The sequence below is a fragment of the Plodia interpunctella genome, chromosome Z (genome assembly GCF_027563975.2).
Source record: "Plodia interpunctella isolate USDA-ARS_2022_Savannah chromosome Z, ilPloInte3.2, whole genome shotgun sequence".
Taxonomy (NCBI): domain Eukaryota; kingdom Metazoa; phylum Arthropoda; class Insecta; order Lepidoptera; family Pyralidae; genus Plodia; species Plodia interpunctella.
The window spans coordinates 11,741,969-11,766,741 of record NC_071324.2 but is presented as its reverse complement, the minus strand read 5'-3'; the positions used below and the strand labels follow the sequence as shown (position 1 = coordinate 11,766,741).

Genomic DNA, 24,773 nt, shown 5'->3' with positions numbered 1-24,773 from the left:
TTTTATTATTATTTTTTACTTTACATTTTAGTGATGCAAAGATAAAAAAGACTTAAGACCGCCAAACCCGTTTCTTCTCATGTGTTCATTTGCTTTCTCTTTCTTGTGTGAGCGAAACGAAATATATGACAGTATCTAACGTTTTTAAAGTCTACGTAATGACTACATTGATATCGTGATCATTTAATAGCACAATATGTTATGGACCTGGATTATTAGGACGCTCAAAAAAAAAAGATAATTCAAAGTGCACGGGAATTATTAATGGTATCGTAATTAGTAATCGGTCCATAACATATTCTTTGATAATTTATGGCCACGCAAAACTGTTCTCTATGATCTATAATTATCGTGTCTACGACTAACAACCGAAGTCGGTCGCTATCTCGACTGACATTCATCGACGCTCCCAGGGCAGGCAGCGGTGAATGCCTTTCGAATATCAGCATTCGAACACTACAATATAATTTATATACGACACCTGCAAAATAAAGGTGACCCTCGCTGAATACAAACTTCATTTAAACATGTCCAAACATAATTATTTCGTGTTATATTAACACTTAATGACAGCGATGAGCGTTTTTTGTTTTTTTTTTTCTTCAAAATAAGAACTCACAAAGCAGACTGGCAGAAAATTTTATTCTACGAAAAAAAAAAACTGGAAATGCGAATATATGATGGACGTGGGACAAATTGAATTTTATTATTATTTTCTTAATATCCGCATGCAGGCGTCGTACAATGCACTATGTATCACCCGAAAGAAAGTAAGATTCACGACTCGGGTATTCGCGGCCCTCGACATGCGTCTCCGGCTCTAAGATAATATACCCTTGTTAGAAGATGCTTTCTTTTCTCGGTGTACAATGTGCTATTAAATATATGTATTTATGTATCTATATGTCGTATATTCTATCTAAGGGCTGCTGGCCGGCTGGGTCCCTCGGTTGGTTCCAATTCGATCCTCTTGAAACATCCATTCGGAAGTTGTTCCAGAATATCCTTCACATTATCAACCTCAAGACGCAAATGGTCATGCTCGTCTTGGTATTGTTTCATCCATCTGGAATCATGTCAGGTGTTTCAATGATTTTGTCTAGTTTATAGTCAATAGCTTTTATTTCTAGTCGGATAATATTAAACAAGTGTTTAACTTTAATATTATTTAAAATCCATATGTAGTGAGACGATATTGTTTCCTAATCTAAAAAGTGATTATAAACTGTCGAGGAATTGTGAACTGTATAAACATTGACAACAATAATAGTTTACAAAACTGACTGCATTGTCTGGTCTGTCATAATTAAGCGATGGTAGTCCTATAAAAATGGTTTAGACTAGTCCTGATGATAAAACTACCATATTGGTATAGCATCAGTCGATTTTGAATGTTGAACCTTTCAGGACGACCGTCAGGATTTAACCTATGGACCACCGCGCTTCGTTTAACTCAGTGACGAATGAGATAGTAGATATATTTACCTGTATTTAGTAGATATATTTACCTATATTTAGTAGATATATTTACCTATATTTAGTAGATATATTTACCTATATTTAGTAGATATATTTACCTATATTTAGTAGATATATTTACCTTTGATGGTTATTCTTAGCTTCTGTGAGTGACTTGATTTTCCCCTCAAGGTCTTCGGCCATAAGAGCAGCTTCGGCCTTATCTAAGCTATCCTCTGAAAAACGGTGTAATATATAAATGAAATATTCGACAAATATATATTACATCCACACAAACATTCGCCTCACAGCAAGTAACAAAAGAAAATTATAATTCCTACAAAAACACAAAGCCACATTTTTAAAAATCAATTAATGTATTTCATTTTACTTTTCAAATTATCAAGAATTATATGTAATTCGGCATGCATTATTCAATTTACAAATTGAATTCATGAATATTTTGTGTCCGGGGATCGAACCCGGAGTTTGTGCTCATTGTGTGTGTAGAGAAATATTTTGATTTTTTAACAATATTATATCACAAAATACCTAGTCTGATTTTTGAAAATTATTAAACTAAGTTATCAATCTAACCGTCTTAAAAAGCTATTAAAGAAAATTAATCTAAGAAATTAAGTAAGAAGCGGCTTAATATTATTGTTAACTTACATGTTATCGTAAATCTCGCGAGCTACTGTGGTGCTTGAAAATATAATTAAAAAGCAGCATGCAACCGAAATATAATATATATTTACATATATATACATATATATACATATATATACTATCTACCAAATAAATTACATAAAGATATAAAAGTGCCTGCAAAAAATACAAATAAAAAATAAATTTAAACTATTTTGTAATAATACTCAAAGTATAAAAGTAAACTAAAACTAGTATGATTTGAAAAAGTAAACTAGTATAAATAAAAAATAATAAAATAATATTATAATATCTAAATTTATAGTCTAATCCCTTGTTTGATGCTATTTAGAAATTCTACGCTTTACCGTGTCTTTTAATATTCACATATTGTATATCTAATCACTATAATTATTGTTTTTAGAAAAATATATTTTTCTAACCTACATTTTAATTCTAATGTTACGACTAAATGGATGAAGTCGCGGATTTTGACTCTGACTTTTGATACCTCCAGAAAATGAAACGTCAAGCATATTTTTTTTTTTTCAAAAATTTGGTCCACTTTTGTTTAATTAAATAATGATACTAAAATTGCTACGCAAAGGAATAGGTAATATTAAAAAAACTTGTTGAAATTCAGACGTTAAAAAATAAGTTTTCCTTTTCCAAAATAAAACTTCGTAAAAGTGTTTTTGAACTTTACTAAGTTTTACTTACATTTTGATATATAATTTTTGTTCAAACACAAAACTTTTAATCCGGCTTCTCCGCATCGATTTTTTGTCAGGTTAATATTGAAAATGATTTTATATAGGGGGATGTTTATATACATTTATATCATTATTAATCAATGTATGTATTATATTTATTTACTTACTACTTAACTTCAGACTTTGCCACATATACTATACATAATATAAACTATTTTATACACAATACAAAACTTATTATTTACTTAGTCTTGTCGTGGCAAAGTTTAAGGCTATCCGAATGCCTTCCAAAAATTATATACAAAAACAAAAATCTATTATCTATTTATATGTTGTATTTATTATTGTATTTATTATTACGATACTAATAATAAATAATGTTGTGCCGTATTGTATGTAAAATTATCCAATGGAACTACTGAAAAGGATTGCAATAAATGCTTTAAATTGAAAAAAAAAAGAAACAGAAACATTAATTAGGTCCTGCAAATGTGTTGTAGATTTTGAAAAGCAAGTTTCGGAATGCTAAATACTTACTACGCGTGTGTTTGTTTGACAAATTAACCGAAATTTAATTTAATTTAAATCTAATCTAATTTAAATTTAATTTAATTACAAAATAATCTAGACATTTATTTACAGTTTAATTTTAATCATGAAGACGCGGCATCTTTTAAATGAACAGGGTCTTATATGTACACGTGACAAATAACTCATTATTTTTAAGTCTAACCTAGCATTGCCCTTATTATTCAATTCATTTTCATATGTTACACATCTATTTTTAAAGTTAAAATTACCAAAGATTCTTACAATTATTACATTTATTAATTTTTTTTGTTCTTTTCTTTTTTTTATTTTTTATTTTTTTATCGAACTACTGACAATGTATTAATTTAGAATAAACTTAATATCACAAAAATGTAAAGTCTTCATAGACAACAAAAATAACACGTTTTTTTTTATAGTTTTTCAAACTGTCTTTTTTATTGTACGGCTTTTGAAAAGTCAAGTACCTTAAATAGAAATACCCAATTTCTTAGAAATAACTAAACTAGGTGACATTTTTAAATATCAGTCAGAAAAACACTAGAATTAATTTAAACAAGGTACAATTTACATTTAAAGATATATTTAGCTCCCTGTTTTGAATAATTTGGTAAAACTTATTTTTAATTTAAATTTTTTTTTGTCCATTATAATTGACTTAAAGTTCAGTATAAAATAATGACATTTTAATATCAACCTGCACATAAAACTAAATTACACACCTTCTCGCATAGAAGTGATGGCATTGCAATCGGGAGGGTCTCTTAAAATGGTATTCTTATATTTTTTTTATTATTCCTCATGGCTGAGCTCCGTGGCCATTATATGAAACACGCGTAACGATTTCCTGGGCAATATTAATGGGTTGATTTGCCGTTACCTTATTCATTTTATACCTGATTTATCATTAACCCAAAAGGACATTTATTTCCTTTCTTTCTTTATAGTTTAAAATAAAATATTACATTTATCAATTTATAATTTAATTTTAAATGGGATTGGAATAGTTGTAATAAAATAACCATAGCGTATTTAAAATACACACAGCGCCATCTAGCGCTTTAATTGCGAAGTTTATTTCATTAGCATTTAGCGCCACCTACAATAGAATACAGGTTTTTCGCAAATCCCACGGGAACAATAGCTTTTTCCCGGATGAAAGATACCCTATGTCCTTCTCCATATGCACGCACGGGTGCAATATCATTCATGTTATATACGAGTACATATAAACCTTTCTCTTGAACCACCTTACGTATTGAATAAAACGGTCAAGAGCAAGTTAGACTCGCACACCAGGAGGTTCCGTACAAAGTTATAAAATGTGTAAGAGATGTTCCTTTACAAAACAATTTTTTTTTTCGGCCAACTCCGAACCGTTAACTCTGTTAGTCTGGGAACTCCTTCATCAAACTTAATCCCAATTCCACACCCTTAACCGCTGGGCCAGCGAGAGCTTACTGCATTTGACGAAATTTCCAATAGGATTGAAGAATTTTTGTTTCGAAAATGTTAAATGGTAATTTTTTAAACAAGCTTTAAATTACGACGAAATTCAAATTATGACGACCTCGGTGGCGCAGTGGTAAAGTTCTTGCCACTGGACCGAGAGGTCCCGGGTTCGATCCCCGGTCGGGTCATAATGGAAAATGATCTTTTTCTGATTGTCCCGGGTCTTGGATGTTTATTTATATATGTATTTGTTATAAAATATAGTATCGTTGAGTTAGTATCCCATAACACAAGTCTCGAACTTACTTTGGGGCTGGCTCAATCTGTGTGATTTGTCCTAATATATTTATTTATTTATTACATAATTTTAAATTACTACCCAACTCTTCCAAATTTAATTACTTTTTTACACTAACTCTGGGCTTATAGGCGTCATAGCTCAGAATGAAACCGATAACACGCGAATATGAGTAAGCTTTAAGTTGCTAACTTTCGGATTTATTCCTCTTATACATATATTTTAGGTCTATCATTTCGTCAAATTTCATTATTCTAGGTCCACGCACCATTCGAGTACATTAGGTTTTCCTATGTAGTCGTGAAATTTGCGACATTAAATGGTAATTGTTATATAATATGTAATGATCATAAGTAATGATGAATTTAGGGTTCGACGTCTCATTAACTTCCCAAAATGTCCCATTTCATAAAATGTCCTGTATCTAAACCTTTTATTAACAAACTATAGTAGGTAGTGTATTACACTATCGAAAATTAAAACTAAATCACACATCATACCACACATCACGCATCACACATCATATTGCACGTCACATCGCACATCGCATCACACATCAAATCACAAATCACATCACACAAATAAATAAAATAGAAGTGTCAACTATATTTTTTAAATTGTATTAGAATTGTGTTCTAATGATAATGATAATTATGAAAAAATGTTTATCTTTATTATTATCCACGTTTCTTGGAGACAACTCATGCTTTAGGAGCAGAACTACCTACAGACAGACAGCCAAACGGACAGATGGACGGACGGACGGATAGACGGACAGGTGGACAACATGTCCGTATGTCAAGGGCCCTTTTCTCAGGAATGCGTACACATTCAAGCTGAAATTTACAAGAAATATCCGCGTCGATGGTAACTTATGGCTGTGAATAAATCAAACTTGTAAGCCAATGCATTAATAATAATACATTTATGTTAAAAATTTCGCAGGAAACTAAAAACCTATAGGGTACTTCCTTTTAACTTAGAATCATGAAATTTGTCAAGCAATTAGAATTAACAATAACATATAAAGGAAAAAATCCGAAAATATGTCATTTGATCGTTAGAAAAAAAAAAAACGACCATTTGAAGCCGCAAATTTTACGACTAAGTACATATGGTAAGTACTTCCCGCGGACCTAAAATAATGAAATTTGACATAGTGATCGACCTGCAAATGTTGACTTGGAATCAATTAAATTTTAACGTAATTTTTTTTTTATATTACGGCACAACACTGTCTCATATTCGGATATGAATATAATATTATAGAATTTTGTAGACACACGCTGCTCTTCTGCTACTGTATACAGTAGCAGCATGCGTCCAAATTTTTAAAATAATTAAGTGATGTTTCGTGACAAAAAATATTAAAGAAAATAATCTACGTCAGGATCGATACGTGACGACCTCGGTGCCGCAGTGGTAAAGTTCTTGCCACTGAACCAAGAGGTCCCGGGTTCGATCCTCGGTCGGGTCATGATGGAAAATGATCTTTTTCTAATTAAATAAATAAATATAATTTATTATTTATTTATTTATATATATAAATAGGTTAATCCACGCTCTTAACCGCGGCTCCAGCGAAGGCCAACCGCAAATGGCAACATTTCAAATGGGATTTTAGAACTTTTGACATGTTAGAAGAACGCAGTAATAAGTATAGAAATTATTAAAATAAATATCAAAAATCCATTATTGGTCTAAAGTATAATACGTAGGTTTGTAATAGACTTTGTAAGTTTGTAATGGAAAATACACATCTTTTAAAGATTCGTTTTCTCTATCCGCTTTTTTTTTCATAGTCGTATTCCTCGTGGCTGAGAGTTGTGGTCATTGCTTGAAAATAAACACACATAACGACTTTCTTGGCACTATTAATGGAGTGATTTGCCATTGCCTTCTCCATTTCACACACAATTTGACAATCAACCAGAGTGCAGGTGACCTCGCCGTGTTTTCCTTCACCGGAAGCAAGTGGTGGTCGTAGGTTTCCTTCACCGGAAGAAAAATTACTACACATGATTTAGATTGGTATACAAACACATATGGCACGAGTAGGGTTCGAACCTGGGACCTTTCGGTTCACAGGCGGCGTCTTAACCATTACACAACATCACCACCGCTGCGCTTCTCTTTTATTATATAGTTATTAACATTATAGTATTTAACTTTGAACCTAATTTCATTATTCTATGTCCACGGGAAGTACTATATAGATTTTTATTTTCCTGTGTAAAATCTGCGACAGACGGTCAACGAAGTTATCCTATAAGAGATCCGTTTTTCCTTTTGATGTACGGAACCCAAAAAATATAATCAAAAGCTGTTTATAATATCTACACAGGTGGATGGATCCTGGATTTATGCTTATAACTCCGAAACTAAGCAACAATCAACAGTTTGGGTGAACCCAAACTTTTTAGACTATTTTTTTTTACTATAAATAGACACGTGGCTAGTGTAACACTAGAAAATCGTAAATCTATTAATTCGGAGTGTACACGACCATTTGTTTGTCAGAAGTATTGAACAGAAATTTAGAAGAACAGAGTCCTCTTCGAACACGACAATGCAAGCTGTCACGTTTCGGGTGAAACGGTGGAATTAACGGCTTGCTCCGCCATACAGTTTTGATTTGGCACCGAAATACTCCTTTTTATTTTCAACTGTGAAGAATAAAATAGAAGACCATCGATTTCCAATCCAAAAAGCCGTCCTAGGCATTGGAAAATCATGTTTTGGAGATACAGCCTACCGATTATAAAAAGTGCTATCAAAATTGATTTCACCGAATGCAAAAGTCTGTGGCAAAAGTGCATCGATCATCACGGCGAATATTTTGAAAAGCAATAAGATATTATTGCTTTTCAAAATATTCGCCGGTGCCAAATCAAAACTGTATGGCGGAGCAAGCCGTTAATTCCACCGTTTCACCCGAAACGTGACAGCTTGCATTGTCGTGTTCGAAGAGGATTCTGTTCTTCTAAATTTCTGTTAAGACTTCTGACAAACAAATAGTCGTGTACGCTCCGAATTAATAGATTTACGATTTTCTAGTGTTACACTAGCCACGTGTCCATTTATAGTAAAAAAAAAAACTATTAAATGTGATAACATTTAATAGTTTTTTTCATTCCGGATATAGATGTAACTAACGGTCTACGTATAATTCTAAATTTTGCAAATAAATATATGTTTTCTAGCCCGCTGTGTGAGAAGGTGTGGGTTAATAGGACAATTCCAAATATCGTATAGGTAATCAAATAATTTACTTAATGTAATTATAGAATTGCTACCAACCTAATAATTCCGTGTTTTTTACTCTACGAGTATCGAGTATTATACTCAATTAGCCACCATTTAATAATTAACTTCAACAAGAAGTTTACTTAGCTCGTACGTTACTATGATATATCTACCAAAAAAATTTTTTTTTTGAGAAATATACAGTTCCAAAAGTTCTTACAAGTTATAAAATTTATTAAAACTACGTACCTAATTTAATGTTAAAAATCACACGTCTTGATTATAATACACGTGGTTTTACTACAATTATGAACTAAAATAATTTGGACAGTCTTTTCATAGTGGGTGTAAAATTTATGTACATTCTTACTCATTAAAGTAACACCTATTAATTTAACTCCTATATCTATTCATTTTAATTCTATACAAGTCCAAACTCTCCAAAAATTTTACAAGTTAAGATTTTCCTGGACCACAATATGTTTTCAAAACCCTTATTTTATGAAAATTAATCAAATTTCGTTATTTATGGATGATTATTATTATTATTATTATTCATAAATTCTTATAAATTCTTCCAAACATTTTAAAATTATTATTATATTTATTTTCATTTTACTTTTTTGTATGACCGACATCTTAAACAATTTATTAAAGAAACATTTTAGAGCCAAAATAATATTACATAGTGAATGTCATGTTTTGTATGTTTCATTATGATGGTGATGACATAAGCCTATCTCGTTTTAAGACGTTCACCATAACTCCTCTTTCCATAAAATGTATGGTTATAATTATATTATACCTAGTGCTGTTAAAGCGCGTACGTTAAAATACTCGAATCGAGTTTCATACTTAAACGCATTTTTTGAATTTGTAGTATGCACTGTTAAGTTGGTTTAATGATATTACTAGAATTATATTATTTACAAGTTATTAGTTAGATATTTTGCAAAATCACATAAATAATTCTGACAAATATTAATCACACGTCTCATAATAAATAAATATATGTATAATGTTAAAAAAAAAGTGACTTTCATTATTATAAGTATAAATATGATTATAAAGCAATAAAATATTAATCATAAACGAAAATGCGATCAAATAAATATTTATATCACGTGTACCATTGTGTCTAAAACTATTATTTTAAGACAAATTATTATATGATTATTATAACATGAATATGAATATACTGAGCATAGTCACGCTCTGTGCCTTAACTATTATTAATTAAGTAGTTTATTTCGCAGATTTCGTGAGAAATTTTAGAATTATATCAATCCGTATCGGACACAATGGAACATTATAACAAAAGCTATAAAATTACTTAAACATATAATACGAATAATAATAGCCAAATCAGGCTTATGATACGGCGTGTACGCTAGAAAATTAATAAATAAAATTAGTAAAGTTATTTACTGGGATGAACGAAACTAAAAGGTTAGTAAAATATTATAATTCTCTTCATAGCTTCTTTTAAACCAGTTCTTTTTGTTTACGCAATATGTGGAAATACCAAATCGAGGATCACAGATAAATTGGGAAAGGCATGTGGTCAACCGCAGCCTTCAGACACGCTTACAACACTAGTGGTGTCACATTCGCGTTGTCGACTTTATGTCCTATGTATTTTGCCAAAGTACACTGCGTCTCTCAATTTCTGTTTATGTATTACAATTAATTCAAAATTCCAATAAAATTTTTAGTTTGATAAGATCATTGATTTGATTTTGAAAGAAGCTATTTAAATAAAACCATTTTCGCAGTAGTCCTAGAACGCGTCTAATCTAAGAATTATTATAAGTTTTAAGCTTTAACGGAGGAGGCTTTAAGGAAGCAAGCTAAAGCGAAAAATTTCTAATAAAAAGTATCTATTCTAAGACCACTACGTAGATGATTTATGCACTAAAGTTAAAAATTATATATTTTTTGCTTTTTCTACAAAACAGTCGAGCGAATTGATGATGATACGATGAAACAAGATTCGCTCAACAATTTTGAATTTCAAACGCACCTACGAATACAAAGTTAAATCACGCTCACGTTCAATTTTAACGTGACATAAATTACTAATTCTTGGTTCCTCGTAGGTATCGCAAAAAATACGAATCATACTTATCATATTTCACTAAGCAAAAAATTACTATGTAGGTAGTGCCGGTACTAATTGCGTATAAGATTTTTAACAGCTTCTATTCGTCAAATTAAACTTTCTCTTTCTCGTCTGTTATTGCTTGTATGTTTCTGAAGACCTGCCACGAAACATACAAACAAATAGCACACATAGCATTGTGAACGTCCATATCATCGTGTAAATAATAGAGAGAACTTATGGACGCAATAACGTGCTACGTGTTGTATGTTTCATGGCAGCCTTTTTGATTCGCCATGAATTTTACGGTCGCTACGACCATATAATATAATTATAAAGACCATAATACAATTCAATATTCCATTTTATAATTCTGTAAGTTTTTTTGTACTATTATTTTTGCTTAGTGAAATCGATAGAGTTTAATAATTAATAGCATTGCTTTTTTTAATTTTGACAAATATAATATGTAACTCTTAAGGAACACCGAAATATTAATTCTTACTGATAAGGATATAATGAAGCCCTTGGTTTGTAGAAAACTTCTTCAATATTAAAAACAAAAATGAATTTACGAACAAAATATTTTTACTTAAGTACTTAGTTAAAATTATTGAAATGTTCCATTTTAAAAGTAAATTTTATCTGTCAAAATCATTTTCATATTGAGGATATTAATATATATCTTGGCAAAATATAGTGGAGACTAAGCACGTGAGTGTGTTAGTAATGATATGTATGTTATAATTAAGTATATTTACGAATATATGTACATTTCAATAAAAATACTTATGTATACTCTGATTTATTATTTTGTTCTACGCATATCCCACTATTTTTTTACAAGATATATTTCGAAACAGATTGTTTTCTCCTGTCTGGCCATAAGTATTGTTTTGTTATTTTCTTTTTTAAATTGTAACGCGTCGTTAAACTAAAAAGTTATAGGGTAGTTGCTTGGTTACAAATAAAATGTAACACATTCACACAATGAAACACGACAATTAATTGTCACTTTAATATTATTAATCGTATGATTTATGTATTTTTAGTTCTCAAGAACAAATTAAAACTTAATATTCGGACAAATTTGCACATGAAACGTAAAAATAAATAATAAGAAAAACGAAACTCTTTACTAGTTTTTGTTTTTGACATAAAAAGTGTCTAATTTGACATAAAGGCCCTATTGTAAAATACCATTACATAAAAATACAAAAAACACATATGACCACACTCATTAACAGCCCAAGAGACGATGACATGAAATAATTGTCATTATTATAAGTAGTAAGATTATCTTTATTATAAGTACTAGTTAATATTTCAAAACTGACGTATTTTTTTTTTAATGGATTCTGTGTCACCGGCTCCTAGGTTATTAATACATACTCCCAAATTTTGAGCCCTCTGCCAATCACTAACTACAGAAAAATATCGATATATGACGCTTTCATTAGTTTATCGATAACCTATTCAATTCGATATGACTATGAATAGTTTTAAAAAGGACCGATTACGCGCTTTTTAATAATCGAAAAAGCAATATTAGTCCAATGAAAATTATCCAATAATCATATTATTTCTAGAGGTCAACTATCGATAGTGGAATTGTAGACAGTTCAGAATCACGAACTTTTAAGGCTGGTTGTCTTCATTGAGATAAAGCGGCGCGATGAATGGTCGCATATGTATTTGTCTTGTTCTATGGAATTAGTAAGTACTCCGTAAAGTACTTACTAAATCCATGATGGATACAGACATATTACTATATGTCAATATTTGTGTAGTCTATGGACACAAATATACATCAATTTATCTGTTAGTAGCGTGTAATTATAATACTAAAGCCATTGTTAGTACTTTGTAGCTTGTGATAAATAACTATTTAATATAGAAATTGACGTGAAAAAGTGCCTGCGAAGGTCTAATTTCTGAATATTTTTTTTTAATTTGAATTTGTTATTTTCCGGCCACATCGCGCCACTTCGGCTGAATGAAAACCCTTTTTTTTTCTCTAGATTTTATTTCTTAGACTAAATACTTACTCAATTTATCCAAAGAATCATCGTCCAATGTGGGAAGATTAGTTAGTTCATCCATAATGACCTTCAGGTCTTCCAGTCCTTTGGAGACCTGTTTCTCGGCTTCCCTGGCATCGGTATTTGCCTGGCCAACCTATTGTGAACAAGCAAGCAATCCTTGATTGTCAATATACTCGTTACAAGTTTTTGGTTTGAAATTTTCCCATCGAGACATTTCACAAGATTTTAATTTACATATTTGAATGTTTTCGTGAAGTGAGATCCAGCTAACCAAACACATTGCAATAATGTTCGTCGTCGTGTCACAATAACACGCTATATGATTGGTTGTCTGCGTATCACTGCTAGCAATCGCGACAGTGGAACGTGAATTGCAAACAAGCCCTCAGATATAGCGATGTTGAGTTCGAAAATAAATCACGATTATTGATAACATATAAGTCTCTCTAATCTAAACAAAAGCCAGCTTCGAAACACAGGGTCCTTTCAAGAGGCAGCTGTATACATTAGATCGACCGCCTATCTAACGTTAGTCCTCTTTGGGAAAGCACTTGTTTCTTATGTGATGTCAAATATTGAATACTACATTGTATGATATCTCCGGGAAAAAATGCAGTGGTTCTATAATAGGGCAGAAACTACACGCCGCATTATATAAATAAACATTATTTACTTTAGTTTTGGCATCATGAGTGAGTTTCATGTTCTCTGCAGCATCTTGTTCCAACTTCTTTAACTGTTGTTCCGTGCCTTGAACACGGGCTGAAAGAAATAAATCATCAATATATATTAAACTCTTCCGTAGCTGATGAGACAAATCAGAAGATACTATTGTGGTTAGAGAGCTAAAATCTGGTAAGTTAAGACAGAGAGAGAATGAAATATATTCTTGACAAATTATACCACAAAAGATGAAGGTTTTTATTAGGAAGTGTTGTTAGGAAGTGAAGTTTTCTGTTACGACCGTGTTATCTGGTGACGGTTGATTACATGGATTTATGAGCCCACAGTTTAGTCAATTTGGACTAAATAGAAAGAAATATAAAATTGATCTATGGAAACAACAGGACATCTATCGTGCTTGGATCACTTTTAACTTGAAACTTTGTAAATATCGACAGTACGGCAATTGTGGAAAAAATATCGATATCCTAATTATATTTTGAGGTGTCATCGTGATTGCAGCCTATATATATAATAAATATAAGAATTCGTCTTTGGTTCAACGATTTATAAGTATTTTTTATTTCACTATCAATTTACTATTCTACTGCTGCTAATTATTAAACTATTTTACTACCTATCATATCTTATACTATAAGGATAATGTCTTCTAAAACGACTCTAACGATTTATTCGAAATCCGAGCATTACGGATCACAATGCTTACCTACGGAGCACAAAATCAGTCTATTCAGATTTTCCTTGAACCATTCAACTTTATATTTTACTAGCAGCTCCCCGGAGCTTCGCTCCTGTGTGAATTTCATGATAAAAGTACCATATAAGTTTTCCTAGGTTATATTCTACCCGTGTACCAAATTATATAATAATCGGTCCAGTAAATTTTGCGTGAAAGAGTAACAAAGAACATACATAGACAAGACACATCTTTACAAACTTTTGCATTTATAACACTAGTAGGAAATCTTTGGTTAATCTATGAGGTGAAGGTAGGTACCTAGTATATACCTAGTAACGATTAATAGTATAAAAGAACTGAAGTACTTACTAGACAGTTTATCAGCTTCGTCTCTCAACCTAACGGCGTCCACTCGAGCTAAAGATGCTTTCTTTTTAATTTCATGTGCCGCCTGTGAATGTACACTTTATTATTAATACAAATCTTAGAAATCTTCCTTAAAGAAGTAAAATCAATCAATCAGTACACGGTGTCAATCGTCTCTGATTCTGAATAAAAGAAAGAAATAATTCCATTTCACACGTAACCATGTTGTCATGTTCCTTTCTCAAGTGGTGGTTATATTTTTAATGTTGGCTCCACACTATTGCCAAAATCGGACAGAAGCATGTGCATTGCGTAGTTAGTATGAGTGCTTTAATATATGAAAAATCAGCAATGTATACAGAATCCGCTGAAATTTGTCAAACTGTTCGATGACAGTGTGGAGCAGCATCTGCCAAAGTTCGACGAGAGTGTGGAGCGTACATGATAATTAAACACTCTTATAATTTACCTCGGAAGCCTTATCGGCATATTCCTTTCGCGCCTCTTGAGCCAAGTCCCTAGCTTCCTTCGCCTTTTCCCCAGCCGTGTACAGCTCTTCAGTGACGAAGTTGATGCTCTCTTCAGCGACAGTCAACTTCTCCTGGATTGAAGGCACGTCTTGCACGGCCTGGGCTGCTTTCTGGCGGGACTGCTCCACTTGATCAGTGAATTCTGAAAATTAGATGAATACTTCATACTGCTAAACGACGTGTGATTCCCGCGATAAAATAGTAGCCGCGCGCTACGCTACGCCAACGCCGCAACTAACTGCCCAACGCAGTAATGTAAAATAAAAAAATGTTATACTTTTTATTGCAGTCATAGATTTAAATTACAAGTTAAAAACAAAATAAAATGCACAAGTAAATAACAACAGCTCAGTGACTACAACAACTTTTCCAAAGAGGGTAGGCGTCAGGCAGTCAGCCGGTAATAAAACCACAGCTGTTTTAAAATTTTAAGATACTTTCTTTACTTTTATCATATATGCAATTGTATTCAAGAACACTCAGAGAACAAGAAAAGGGTGAGCCATGACTGCCATCTATCGGAAATCAGTTGCACTAACAAATCCCGAATTCTCCAGAATATACACGAATGATTGAACCCATTGCTTCCTTGTGATTGTCAACTACGTGCAAATGACCCGAAACTCCACTAGAGGGCGCTAACTATCGTGTTTCGTGTTTACTCACTAGTTGGCGCTACCTGGACACGTGAGGTCCTGACATTGCTGATATTAAAAAAAAGACTGGAATTTTAGCACAGATTTATATTTTGCTTTGCTTGTCTGCTCTAACTTCGAATTCAATTGCATTAGCCCTCAAAGTCAGAAAAAGACGAATAAAATCAAATTCATCGAACACAACAAAAACTCTTCGGCAAATCTAAGAAATACTGGCTTGATGTCGTCAAGAATTATATGTACCTGCACCTATAGTCTATGATAAGTATTAATCCTTCACGATCATCTTTGACGCATCTTCGCGTAGAAAAATCATCACGCAGAAAATCTTCGGAAATTGATGAAAAAAATAGGAAAATGGGATCTTCGGCTCCATGGCTGAGGAAATAAAACGCTCAAATGAAAGAGAGAACAGTTCACAAACATACCTTTCAGAGTTTTGTAGATTTCGTTGGCTTCTTTCAACGTGGCATTAGTTAGCTCGACGTCGTTTTTGGCCTGAGCGTGAAGCTCGTCGAGCTTAGCCAACAAATCGTTGAGTTCGTCCTGTCTATCGTGGCCGAGGTCCATCAGTTCCCTGCCGCGTTGCACCGCATCTTGGAGGTTATTGAGTACCTCTTTATTGTTCGACATCAAGCGGTCCAAGTCTGCAGATTTATCCTCGATCTGTTTTGATGAATCGTGAAATGTGAGTTGAAGTTTCCTTTGATTCCGTTTTTGGTTTTTGTTGCGAGAATGGAAAGAGTGATGTGTGTAGCAAGCAAGGGTTGTTCACACTTGTTTTACTTTCCTATGATAAACTACTACTGTCCAGTAGAACCGACAAATCTGTTAGGATTTCAAGTGAAAATCTAGGTTCCCATACAAACAGGGGTGAAATTTCGAACCATAAAGCTTGGCTCCTCATATTGAAACCGGCAAGCTTTTTAGAGTGATTCTCGTTCCTCCGATAGGAAGAATATTAAATAGTTCCCATCAAAATAGTTCAAGAATTCACTTTTTATTATGTACACCAACTGTTCCAGATATTACGTTTTTACGCAAAGGTTTATAGATCAGGTAAGGTTCAATAAATAAAAAAAACAACCTACCGTTTTATTCATAGCAGTAGCTTCCTGCTTCAACTTGTCAATGTTGATATCTGGCAGCATAGTTGTGTTGACTTGGGCATATAGTCCTAAAGCCTCATCGTACACGTCTTTAGCCCTGGCGAGAGCCTGGTCAGCCAGCTCGACCATACTGTTCAGCTTGCCAGAAGCCGCGTTCAGTTCCGTAGTAAGAATCTGGATCTCGTTGCTTGTGGAAAGAATTGTATATTTAGATCGTTACAAACATAATATTTCTTTTATCTATGGTTACAAACAATGAATTCAATATTTTTGTATAATCTAAAGTTTGGTAGATAATGTTAATTGCCATTCCATCCATCGTGATTTCACTGCTTGTAGGTATTACTGAAAGAGCTATTATATTGACGTTTATTGAATTTATTGTAAGTACGTGAAGAAAATACGGATTTATTTTTCCCGAAATGTCACTAATATTCAAAATAATCCTTTCCCGATAAAAAATCCTGATTCTAACCGTTTAAAAAAGTCCAAGTCCACAAGTTTTGGTTCATTTTATGCTATTTTTATAAAACCTCTTTACCAAAGTTGATGCGATATTTACTTTCATAACGAGGATATTTTAGAGTAGAAACATTTTGGGAAAGAACGTTTTGAAACGTTGGTAGTGGGAGATTCCGGATCCCAACCACGTGTACATCCAAAAGCGAAACAATTTTTAAACAAAATGGGGCTAGGTATAATAAAACACAAATAGACATCATTTTTATTGAAAAGATAAATAAAAACCGCTTACCTAATATTAGCTTGCTTATTGATGCCGTCTTTGGCGTTCTTATTGGCAGCTATAGAGTTATTGAAGGCGCTTACAGCTATGTCTCTGATATTTCTAGCCTCCGCTTCGATTTTCTCTGCCAAGCGACGAGATTCCTTAGCGAGATCCGACATCTCACCCGACTGTTTACCAAACTGGTCGGATCGATCTCGAGCCTTGTTGAATGCGGCTGCTCCTTCCCCATCCAAGTACTCCAAAGCGCTCTGTGGAGGATTAACTTATTTATTTTTAAAGTTGATCTATATAGTTATTATTCTAGACTTGAAATCTTCTAATGAAAATGAAATAACACAAAATGTCGTCGTCGGCGACCAATCAGCTCGTTTGATGGTTAGGTTTACTTACATTGATCTCTTTACCAGCTGCTTCGATTGTGTCTTCAGCTTTAGAAAGACTGGCCCTGCTCTCTGCTACCGCTTCTTTACCATCGTAACTCTCGTCTTCAATCTTTCGGAGCATGTTTCTAAAGAAAAAAATCACCATAATTTTTGGTTTACCATTTACAAATCAGTGAATTATAGACGAAGAGTTGAGAATAAAAAAATATGTCGATGATCAAGTTATAAATATTTTTTTCTAATATTTGATCTGAACCAGAAAAATGTGGATTCTTCGAGTGGAATAGTAAAAATGTTTTTTTTTCCTAAATGAATGCAGCAGCAACTACTAATTTATTTTCTAAAATTGAGCATGATTTTCAGATGAGGATAGGTACTTACTTAACATCAGAGAGCCTATTGGCCAGTTCAGAGAGGGTGTCAGTGAGACTTTCTCCAGAACCGGTTCCAGCTTCAGACTGCGCATCCCTAGACAGAGCCTCGATTTCAGCGCGTACTCGAGCCAGTTCGTTGTCGAAATCGGCATTCTCCACCACAGTTGGAGCTTTGGAGATCTTCGAAAGAATCTGTGGAGATGACATGTTACTACCTATTTCTATTTTGTTTGTTAAAACTCCTTCGTGTGGAAGGGATATAGTCTAATTACCCAATTTGATTACCGATTGAATTGGGTACAATCTGATCGTCCGTCCACACGTGCACAACTTAATCGCCAATTTCAGTATTTGACTGAGCAATTCCAAATCGAGCGATACCGACCATCCAATTGACCTTGAACTTCATATTTCCGTCCACACGACCCAATTTGATTGTTAATCTAATCAAACTGGGCGTAAAATCGAGTCGTGTGGAAGGGGTTTTAGATGATCATACTGACAAGTTATAACTGTAATATTTTAGAGGTTATGATTTTAATTCCCTCATTCTTTTACGATGCAAACAAGCATGTGCATCATCGAAAAAGAGGAAATTATCTTCTATCTCTTTTTGCTCTTCGACTGATGATTCATGGCATAATTTATTTCAGGAGTACCACCATCATTACTTACATCATCTAATTCCTTGAGCTCTTTTCTGTGCTGGTTGACAGCATCCAACACAAGGTTATAGCAAGCAGGGCAGTCTTCACACCCAAAACCATCACCTCGACGCCGCTTGTTTTCCATACATCTGATGCGAAAAGCACATTATTTTATAACAATAGAAAACTTAACTAAGAATTCACATTAAAATTTGTACTACGTAATTATTGTTGAGCTGTTTCGACAGCTGCTAAATTATCTGTTTTCTTTGTGTTTGCCTGTATTGAGTTTGAACATGGGAGTAACTTGCCTGTCACAACGACGTCCCTCCACATTCTTCTGGCAGGAGCACTGTCCGGACATGTCACACTGGTAGGTGTTGGAGCCCCAGTCGTCACAATCACAATTATGGCAACCATCGGGAGAGAAGCCATAGTGGTATTGTTTGCAACGGTCACAGTGGATCCTGTGATCAGAAGTAATGTGATATTAAGGTTATAAATATTAAAATAAAAAATCTATTAGCTATGTAAATCTTAGCATATCCACGGCATGGTTGCATCATCGTCCTCTGCTGTTTTGACAACGCAGATATTGTATGAACTTAAATCAAAACTTGTGGAAAACAACGGAGCACAACAGTCACGACACGTCACGTCGCAACGGTGGAACAAAACCGGGCTGCAGCAAATTGGCGAAAAATAAAAACGATATCATTAAGAATATAAGGATATAGAAGTACAGGTTTTTCATCAAGTTCAAGCTACAGCTCCCACAAAATTTCTCTAGATCCTATATAATTCAAGCATTATTCCCTTGTTATTGTTTACTTTAAAGATTACTTGTAAAATACCCATAAATGTAGTAATAAAGATTTTTATATTTATATGTTTTAATTTTTTATTTACTTACCCGTCAATTCCGGGCTTGCAGTAGCACTGGCCGGTAAGAGGATGACAAGTGGAGTTAAACGACCCTTCCAAGTTGCATTCACAAGGCTTACAGCCTTCCCCGGAGAAGATATTGTAATATCCGTCCTAAGAAATTAGAAAATATAAAAACAAAGGGTGAGTGAGTTGAGTGGAAATAAAGAAACGAAAACAATTAATTCTTCAAGTCTAATGTTTCTGTTCAAAGATCTTACTTCACACTTATCACAGTTTCTCCCAACGACGTGAGGTCTGCACGAGCAATACCCCGTCAGGCCGTCACACTGAGGGGCTCCATCAGGGCTCTCCAGGGTACCAGCTTCGAGGCACTGGCACGGCTTGCAGTCGCCCTTCTTCTTGGGGTCCAAGGCATCTCCAAAGAAACCTATTAAGCACAAACCAAGTGAATCACGCTTTGTTTAAAGCTAGACAAAAAACAAGGAAATATTCATGCCAATAGCTTGCACTCTTGTACGCCAACTACCGGTATGTGTACTCGACACACATTCAAAAAGAAGGCCAGCTAACTGTCCGTTTTTCTTGCATGTGTATCTTCGCCCTTAGTAAAAATAATATTGTAGATATAATAGTAGAAAAATAAATTACCACTCAAGCACTTGTCGCAGTGATCGCCGGCAGTATTATAGATGCACTTGAGACACTCCCCAGTAGTTCTGTTGCAGTTGCCGACAGCGTTTGGGTCCACGTTAGCGTTGCATTGGCACTCTGTGCACTTCGAGGGGGGCCCAAACTGGCCCGTAGGGTCACCGAAGTGACCGTCAGCGCAGACCTCACATCGCGGCCCTGATACATCAATAAACTTGTTTAGACCTGTTTAGAAGTCGTTGAATTTGACTAGAATTATTCAAATTCATCAAGAATATTTTTTTTATCTATGCAGTTTCTCGAGTAAGTAAATCCCTATTTTAACCGTTTACGACAAGTTATTCTTTATTTTTTTTAGACATGTCTAGAAATTAAAAATAAAACAGCCGAATCTTTGAAATTTTCATGTTTATTGTTTAGACCACACTTTTCATGCTCTATAGTCAGGAATTTAACCGGATACACATAAGGATGAGAGAAAGAAAGGTCCTTAATATTTTTTAAAATTACCCTAAGATTGTAATCTTACCAGCATATCCTACAGGGCAGTCGGTACACACAATGCTGTTGTCCATCAACTGGATACACCCGCTATCTTCAGGGCACGGGCAAGGTTTGCAGTCGTCGGGAGTCCCCGTGATGGCGTTCCCGTAGAAACCCTTGGCGCAGAGCTCACAATTACTGCCGGTTGTGTTGTGCTTGCAGATACAGAAACCTGAACGATACACCAAAGAGTGTTGAAGGTACCGATGCCATGAAAAAAGCATTTAATTTACTAGATAGTTTTGTTAAAAGAACCATCTAAAAGTTTATTTAAAAAATATTAGGAAATGAGAAAATTTTGAAAATGAGAAAACTCATTTTCTAAAATAAAGACTGGAGCAGAGTAATCTAAATGTTCACTGTACATTATCGTTATCGCACATTATTAGTTAAACTATTTTTTTGTTATACTTTTGGGCCACTTATTTAAGTCATTTTCGAGAAGTTTCACAACTTACCAGTAGCTGTATCACAAATGTGGGCGTGACCATTACAGTCACAAGGTATGCATGTAGAATAAGGTCCTCCATTCGCGGGCTCATGCTTGTAGCCAGGGGCGCACTCTTCACAGTAGTCACCCACATACGCGCTTGGGCAAGTACACTTCTCCACCCAGTTAGCCGGCGCCGATCCCCTCTCCCTCCCAACTTTGGCGGTCTCTAATTTGAAATTCATCAAATACCCTAAACCTCCCTTATTGTACGTCCCTCTAACTTTGATAGCAGTTAGGTTTTGAAGTATCGACATGAATTCGAAATTTGACAATGTAGGCGTCCACCCATATTTAGGATCTTCATGAAGTCTGAAGGTATATTCTTGAGCCTGAAACAAAATTCACGTTCCAAATAAACTGTACACAGGATGAAAATAAAAACAATCGCATTGCTTCAGTCGCCGAGCAAAACATTGATCTGGGAAGCTGCTTACCTGATCTGAAGGTTCAGGGTTGTTTTGGCCGTAAATGTTGAGGGAGACAGACGTGCGAGCTCCTTCAAGGATGACGTCTTGCGAAGATGGATAGCCTCTTGCCTCGCCAAGCCGCAAAGTGAACTTGAGATCGTGATTATACGAAGGTCGTTGGTCGCCAAGGAAGTTGTTAGAAGCCACGAAATACACCACTTCGGGGCCACGTGCTTGAACGGCTGTTGAAGAATTAGATCAATCCGTCATGAAAACTGTTTTTCAATGAATCCGGAAGGAAATATTGCAAAAATTGCGAGTTTTGCAACTCAATTACTGATCATAAGTTCAAAACATTCTTTACCAATATTTTGCGTGTTAGCATTGAATTTCAGCTCAGCAGAATTGGAGTTTTCATCTTCCGCAGTCCACTTCTCGGCGTCCCTGATGTAGTGCGCGCTGATCTCGTGGGCCTGGTACTTCGGAGCCGAGCTGCATTCTGATGAATGGCCGAAACAGAAGCATGGCGTGCATCCGAACTCGTTGTCCAAGTCCAAGTTGAAGAAACCCGGCTTGCATCTGAAATTTTAAGCATTGTTGAATCACTTTGTACCAACTAATTTTGTAGTATTTCAAATATGTGTTATTGGCAGTCAATCCAATTAAAGTCAAAAACAGAGAGATCTCTCCTGACGTAGTGTCATGACACAAGTCCATGACGCTGGTTTTCAGGGAGACCTAATGAAGTATGATACTCGTAGATAGCACTTTGTAGTCAGAAACTAACCGGTGTAAATATAATTTGAATGCGGAACTGGGGTTTATAATGTTTGTTGATAAGGATATTATTCTCTCTACATTATGTATGCAAAAGGTCGTCACTAAATGGGTGTTAGAGTGACTTGTATGATTATGGTTACCCAGACAAATACATGTCATGTAGTCGATAACTTACTCTCTACAACGCTTGCCCTCCACGTTCTGTTTGCAGACACAAACACCCGTGTCCGGATGGCACTGAGGCGAGTTGCCGTATGAACCTGGTTCGTAACAATCGCATGGCTTGCATCCCTGGATGGTGAAGTCGTAATGGTTGGCTGCGCATACGTCGCACTTGTCGCCTGTCACTCCAGGCTTGCACGGGCAACGCCCTTCAGCATTACACTGCAGACTTCGAGAGCCTAGAATTGGCAGATGTGAAAATAAGTAGTGATTTAAGTTGCCAAGTGCTTGGAAGATTTATTTCAAGCGCTTGTTTGGATGTGTAAATTATTTCTAGACTTTGGCATACATGGGGGGACGTCTGGGGATATCTGGGGGCACGGCACTGCCACCGCCAAGTCGAGCATTATAGCATTATATACACATTTTCGTTTATGTAGACTCTATTCAACGTACCTAGTTAAAAATTTTGAGTCTCAGATAACCTGATGCTGCCAGTTATATCCTTCTTGAGCTTTTCCCCACTCATACGGAGTTGGCACAGTATGTCGACTCCTTCAATTTAACTCCATTTCACTCAACCCAATTCATACTTTTTTTGGTGCACTCAAACCACTAGTTCTACAAAGAGATGAAAGGTCGACTCTTACCAACAGTATCGCAGTTACACGGCAAGCAAATCTCCCTCTCTCCTTGATAGTAGTTCTCGCGGCACCGCTCACAATTGGGCCCGTCTCTGTTCTCAGCGCAGTCAATGCAATGTCCTCCGTGACCTGACTGCTCATACAACTCCTGGTCGAAGTAGCACTTATCGGAGAAGCCGTTGCAGTTGCAAGCTGTTGACAATAGCTCAGGTGTAACCAAGCTGCATTACCGAGCTGTCAGCTCGGTAGGACAGGATTTCGCAGAGCTGGCATTTTTTTTATTTAGAATTTTTTTAGCAAAGCCCTGGTGGAGTTCCAGTAACAGAAATTCATCTCTTGGTGTGAGAATGAAGGTAAATATTTCTTTTATTAACAGAATACGAAATTCGCGGTCATACATTACATCATTATTGAATTGATTCAAGATTTAAAAAAATAAATTGAATTGAATTAAAGAAACAAATGACAGCTTCGTCCAGCAGTGGGACGTGTGATTGGAAGGTAAAAAAAATTAGATAAATTATTATCAAACGAACTAAAACTGAAAAAAACGTCTTACCTTCACACTTGCACACAGCTTCACACCGATAGTGTGTGACAATAAATTCCCCAGCCAACAAAATAGGCATACCTACGTATAATGTGAAAACATTACACATACGTAGGTATTTTTAATGTTGAGTGTGAGGTTTAACATAGCAGGACATAACAGTGTTAACATGGAGAGTACAAATTGTTAAAGTATCAACAAAATCAATAAATTTTATTTCATAAAACACGGGAAATAAAAAAAAGGTAAATTAACAATACCAAAACATTTATGTTCTGAAACCAGTCAACAATAGTACCTACGCTTTGACATTTCAAAAGTTACGCGTGGGTATTATTGCAATCATTATCCCCTAAACCTTTACGAATAAAAAGCCAATTGTATTTTTGTGTTGTTAGCATCTAAACGACATTTATCGATACTTTTAACCTATTTATGTTACTTCGGGGTTTAGCTTACTAATATTAATAAATTAAAAATAAATAAATAGTAAAGTCTGTATGTCAGTTTCACTTTCACGTCTAAACCACTGGACCGATTTTGGTGAAATTTGGTGTGCATGTAGTTAAAGACCTCAGTTCATTACCGCCGTTGAGCCATGCATGGCGAATGCATGCACATTGTACGTACAAACGTAGTATGTATGAGTGATTTTGTTTGCCGCAATGAAAAACCAGTAATGTATGCCGAATCTGAAGTTTGGCGAACTATTCGCGGATAATGTGGAGCCCGCATGAGATAATTGTCTAATTTTATCTATTGACCTTGTTTAATATGTAGGTACCATTCTAACTTTTGATTTTGGTGTAATTAGATAAGAAGAATACCCAACTAATGAATGAGTTGATACATCATTAGAAATAATTTTATTAAGATACTAGAGCTGCAACTTGCTATTGTTTTCTTTTTAAAAATACTTAGGTTTTAATGCACACTAGCGCCATCTACTTTATAACGTTTTATATACGTTGA

At 34.7% G+C, this 24,773-nt stretch overlaps 1 protein-coding gene across 1 annotated transcript in view; it reads right to left on the bottom strand.

Annotated features, from left to right (window-relative positions):
- Window positions 1-622: 622 nt before the first annotated feature.
- LanB2 (Laminin B2) overlaps window positions 623-24,773 on the bottom strand; it is a 42,824-nt gene continuing 18,673 nt past the window's right edge. Inside the window, exons 8-29 of the mRNA XM_053767696.2 lie at window positions 23,258-23,443; window positions 22,621-22,846; window positions 22,030-22,244; window positions 21,693-21,907; window positions 21,224-21,587; window positions 20,752-20,937; window positions 20,223-20,420; window positions 19,832-20,001; window positions 19,600-19,724; window positions 18,998-19,153; window positions 18,715-18,835; window positions 18,047-18,231; window positions 17,673-17,790; window positions 17,289-17,530; window positions 16,517-16,721; window positions 15,854-16,091; window positions 14,709-14,911; window positions 14,243-14,324; window positions 13,184-13,272; window positions 12,514-12,643; window positions 1,601-1,694; window positions 623-1,066 (exon numbers count right to left, since the gene is read on the bottom strand). Coding sequence (XP_053623671.1) covers window positions 916-1,066; window positions 1,601-1,694; window positions 12,514-12,643; window positions 13,184-13,272; window positions 14,243-14,324; window positions 14,709-14,911; window positions 15,854-16,091; window positions 16,517-16,721; window positions 17,289-17,530; window positions 17,673-17,790; window positions 18,047-18,231; window positions 18,715-18,835; window positions 18,998-19,153; window positions 19,600-19,724; window positions 19,832-20,001; window positions 20,223-20,420; window positions 20,752-20,937; window positions 21,224-21,587; window positions 21,693-21,907; window positions 22,030-22,244; window positions 22,621-22,846; window positions 23,258-23,443 — 3,899 coding nt within the window. The 3' untranslated portion in view covers window positions 623-915. The remainder of the gene's footprint in view (window positions 1,067-1,600; window positions 1,695-12,513; window positions 12,644-13,183; window positions 13,273-14,242; window positions 14,325-14,708; window positions 14,912-15,853; window positions 16,092-16,516; window positions 16,722-17,288; window positions 17,531-17,672; window positions 17,791-18,046; window positions 18,232-18,714; window positions 18,836-18,997; window positions 19,154-19,599; window positions 19,725-19,831; window positions 20,002-20,222; window positions 20,421-20,751; window positions 20,938-21,223; window positions 21,588-21,692; window positions 21,908-22,029; window positions 22,245-22,620; window positions 22,847-23,257; window positions 23,444-24,773) is intronic.